This window comes from Pollicipes pollicipes, unplaced genomic scaffold (genome assembly GCF_011947565.3).
Source record: "Pollicipes pollicipes isolate AB1234 unplaced genomic scaffold, Ppol_2.1 Scaffold_4881;HRSCAF=5763_pilon_pilon_pilon, whole genome shotgun sequence".
NCBI classification, from domain to species: domain Eukaryota; kingdom Metazoa; phylum Arthropoda; class Thecostraca; order Pollicipedomorpha; family Pollicipedidae; genus Pollicipes; species Pollicipes pollicipes.
Window position 1 is genome coordinate 2,659,438 of NW_023596576.1, and position 4,116 is coordinate 2,663,553.

Genomic DNA, 4,116 nt, shown 5'->3' on the forward strand with positions numbered 1-4,116 from the left:
GCTCATCCAAAAGAGCATGGCGTCAGGCGACCTCGACACTAACGCGTATACCCCGAGCGTTCTCGAGCTGCGAAATGCCCCGTGAGGTGGCGGCCGGTGCCCCGCTCGGGTCGTGTACGGACATCCCCCCCTGCGCTCGGCCGTCCTACCCCCTGCGCTTGGCTGTCCGGCCACGCCACAGTGTACGGACACCACCCTCTGCGCTCGGCCGTCCGGCCACGCCACCGCACGTTTTTCCGGCGGTGGCAGGCTGCTGACGGCTGCAATGAGCATGCCACCAACACCGCGGCGGCGGCTCAGGAGCGCTTTGATCAGGGCGTCCAGCCACTGTGTTCTCTCCGGAGCGGACCGCACGTGTCGATGCAGGAGCGCCGGACGGGTCTCTGGGACCGGCGTGAAGTCATTGTCACCGTGGGTTGTTGGCGCCTCTGCTCAGTTCAGCTCCCCAGCGGCCACATTTTGCGGCGCAGTCTCTATTTCCTGCGCCCCTGCCGCCCCACGGCCCCAGCTACAACCGAGAGACAGCAGAGGCCCCTCCCCCTCAGACCCTCTTCCGACCTTGTCCTTCACCGGTCGTCCCTCCCATGGCACAGGACGCCGGGCCGGTGGCGGCGCGCCACGCGCCCCAACCTGACAGAGCCATTCCGAGCCGCCAAGCCACAGTGCCGTCCGCTGCAGCGGGTCATGGTGCTCCCACGTGCCGCCTCCTACGGATGGGCCACCAGGGCTGTTCTGATGTTTAGTTCTAAGACATGCTTGTCTTAGGCGTCTGGGGAGAGGGAAGAGGAAGGAACGGTTGTGATGTCGCGGCTGGAAGAGTGAGGAGCGTCGTCCCCACTCTCGCTTCTCCCGCGTGTCTTACCCTCGGGACAGGGACACCAGATGTACGTCTCCGTTCTGGGCCAGTCGTTGCCTGGTGCTGGTACAACACGCCCCGCCACTGCCTCTGAGCTTTACAGCGGCTGGGTGCTTTGACATCGCACGAATGTATGAATGTTCAGGAATCTTCGGAGTGGTAATGCTAAGTAAGTTGCTCTTCGTCGTCACTGACACTGCGAGGGGCGACAAGTTGGGACGGTGGTGACTGACCAACGCGCTGTTTCTGCAGGTAACTGGACTGGAACGCAGTCTGATGTCGTTGGTCAGGTCACTTCGTGACTACATCGAAAATGGGGATGGAGCCATCGCCAAACTGCTGAGCTCGCTGAGCCAGTCTCCGATGGCACAGTGGCTGGTAAGCGGGCGATGCCACTCTCAAAGCCTACAAAGCCTTCAGTTACGTGATTTGAGGGGAACAGTCCTGCCCTAAGAACCAATCATGATTAAAATTGAAAGCGTCAGTGGTTCATCAGCAGCAGCCGCGGCGTATGCAAACCCATTCTTGCCAAATCACAGAGCATTGACGATGCACTCGTAATTCAGCTCCGAGCGTTCGTTAGCGCCGCGTGTTACACCGAACGCAGCGTCGCCGCCTGTGAGCCCGCTGCCGGGTCTGTAGTCCGACGACGGTTCTGTCCCGTCACCCGCAGGCCGACCAGCTGGCCAACTCTGAGGTGGGCCTGGTCCTGCTGCTGAAGAGCCTGTGGAACGGCCTGGACGAGCGTGAGGACCTGAAGCAGCCGCGGCGTGCCGGAGGTCGGGGCGTGCGCCTGGCATTGCCGGAGGGGGCGGTGGCGGGGCCGGTGGCCCGCGACCAGCTGCTGCGGCGCGACCTCAGTCCGCAGCGAGCAGCGGCGGTGGCCGGCCCTTCCGCCTCCCACTGACGGCGGTACCAGCACAGCAGCGGACCGGACCAGACCAGACCGGACCGGACCAGACCGGACTGGACCGACCGCCGACTCCCGCCACACGCGGCGCCCGCCGTCCGGCCCTGCTCGGCCGACGCTGACGGCGGACCAGTCGACCTTGCCCAGCCACATGCAACAACTCACCTAGTTGCTGCCTTCTGTTGGACCATCCCAGCCTTCTGGTTAAAAAGCAGCCTGTAACCTAATTCTGTGCTGCTAAAATTGGCGACCAAAGTTGCAGAGAATCTGAGTTTAAGGTCGTATTCCATTGAGCTTCCCTAGTCTTATATAAACGCTCGTCGTATAACGTTGCCCGCCGCTTCTGGCATTACTATTATTAACGTTATGCTGTATGAATTGCGCTGCTGCTCTTGCTTTGCGCGAGCCGTGCACCTCCAATCGTAGCATTCATTCGCACAACAAAGACACAGACTTGCTGATGCTGAAATGTGTCCTTGTAACCTACCGAATGATGAATGCATATGGAACCGCATCGCTACTCTGGTAGATGGTACTTGGGAACCTGTGTTTACATTGTGTTTAAACTCGCGGAATTTGACATCCGTTCTTTGCCTAATGATCAGCGATATGATGCTCGCGGTGCACTGCGTTTTACTGAAATAAATGGACAATGTTTCACAACGTGTTTGCTAATAAACCTTCAGGTATTTCATGACGCATCGCGAAGCTCCAGTTTAACACTAAGTGCTTTACGAAAGCATGTACAATGGACTATGTTTCAACGCCAGACATCTTTGCGGCGTACCTAGCATTTTAGTTAGTGACTTTGCCGAGTTTTGATGCATGCAAAACACGGAAAGTTTCGACTTCAAAGTTGCCAGCTTTCACGGCTTTGCCACTGATCCGCAGTGTGGACTTGCAAGCTCTAGTGGTTTGGAATCCTTTCGCGACGTAGAGGTGCGACTGGCCAGCTTTCGTCGTTTGGTATCCTTCCGCGGTGTGGAGACACAACAGGCCAGCTTTAGTGGGATAAGACCTCCTTGCTGATTGTACACTCGATGCTTTATTGAAAAGCTCTTCTGCGACAAAGCCGGCTTTGGCTGCCGGTAAAAAGAAACCCTGCAGTAATGCGCTGGACTAGTTCGGCATCACTTAACGTGGCACGAGAAGACACACCACAGTCACCAAGAACCATTGTAATTTACTAAAATTTTGAAAAGGCTGACTAAATCCGTGACCAGCAATATGACGCTTCGGCCACGGCAGAGGCGATAGGCCAGCTGGCGGCTTGTCAATGGTTTGGATGGATGTCTTGGATGGATGAAATGATTGGATGGATGAAAATCGCCGGCCGGATGTCAGCCAGGCATCGACGAACAAGATGAGCAACTGAGCTTTATAATGCGCTGAATTCCACATCGCAAGGTTGCCGCTGGATTTAAGTGTTGTGCGTAGCGTTTGCATGTGTGCTTATGCTGTACCTTTAGGCATTATTTATCATTAGTATTATCTATAATGTATTTAAGATTTGCATATACCTCATGCCGGTTATCAACAAGCGCACAAGATAAATGAGCTGGGCGCACATAATCAACACGAAATAAATCTGGCAATTAAAAAAAAACCAGCAAAGCAAAGACAACAACCGGCATCAAACATCTACACGCATGATATCCTGTAAGGAGTTTCATGAGTGAATTCAGCGAGAACAGTCAATGCAAATAACCTATTCAAAAGGCGTTCAAGAAGAACGTATTTGCAGCCCACATCGGACACGCTACATTGGGCAACCTAGCTAGCTGCATGCATGCTTATCTTTCGACCTCAGTGGGCATGTTCCATGAAGTCAGGAAGCGCAGCCCTGCACGCACCACGAGCAGCAGGCGGATTTCGCCCACTCTCTTCCGGGTTTTAGCTAGGCTCTCCACAACGTTCAGAGCAGACCGTTGAAATACTCGTACTTTTTCAGGATCTTTCATTTTTTCCGTATTGCGTAAACCAAACCGGGATATGTTTGAGTAAAGGCGACTCTAAGGTCCGGTATTTGGAAAAACTTCAGTGATATTTGGCGACCATGCCTGGAAGGTGATGTTCTGGTGATTATACAAACTGCTGCGCTAACAGGAGTGGCATAACACGTCTGGCGAATAACGCAGCTGGGATATCGCACCACGAATAGAGCGTCAATACGAAAATAGCACTCTCGTATCTCCAACTTTGACATCACCTCTTCTTTGATCTGTGATGTTTGGTTGGATCCAGCCTGCGATTTTTGAGATAAAGTCCCTCCTTGTCTTAAGTCGGCTATACAATTATACTTACAGTGGCCTGTATATTTCATAAACTGATGCAACCGGCGCCAATAAGG

General features: G+C 54.3%; 1 protein-coding gene across 1 annotated transcript; it reads left to right on the plus strand.

Moving 5' to 3' along the window:
• The first annotated feature begins 1,114 nt into the window (after positions 1-1,114).
• LOC119101537 (uncharacterized) lies at positions 1,115-2,411 on the plus strand. Its single transcript, XM_037224883.1, has 2 exons — positions 1,115-1,234; positions 1,530-2,411. The coding sequence occupies exons 1-2, from the start codon at positions 1,133-1,135 to the stop codon at positions 1,761-1,763; spliced, it is 336 nt and encodes a 111-aa protein (XP_037080778.1). The 5' UTR covers positions 1,115-1,132; the 3' UTR covers positions 1,764-2,411.
• Positions 2,412-4,116: the final 1,705 nt, after the last annotated feature.

Bases quoted from the DNA above. Each gene is read 5' to 3' on its own strand.
- LOC119101537 (XM_037224883.1), top strand. From the start codon at position 1,133: ATGTCGTTGGTCAGGTCACTTCGTGACTACATCGAAAATGGGGATGGA. The intron at 1,235-1,529 runs GTAAGCGGGCGA...CGTCACCCGCAG, and splicing joins CTCCGATGGCACAGTGGCTG to GCCGACCAGCTGGCCAACTC.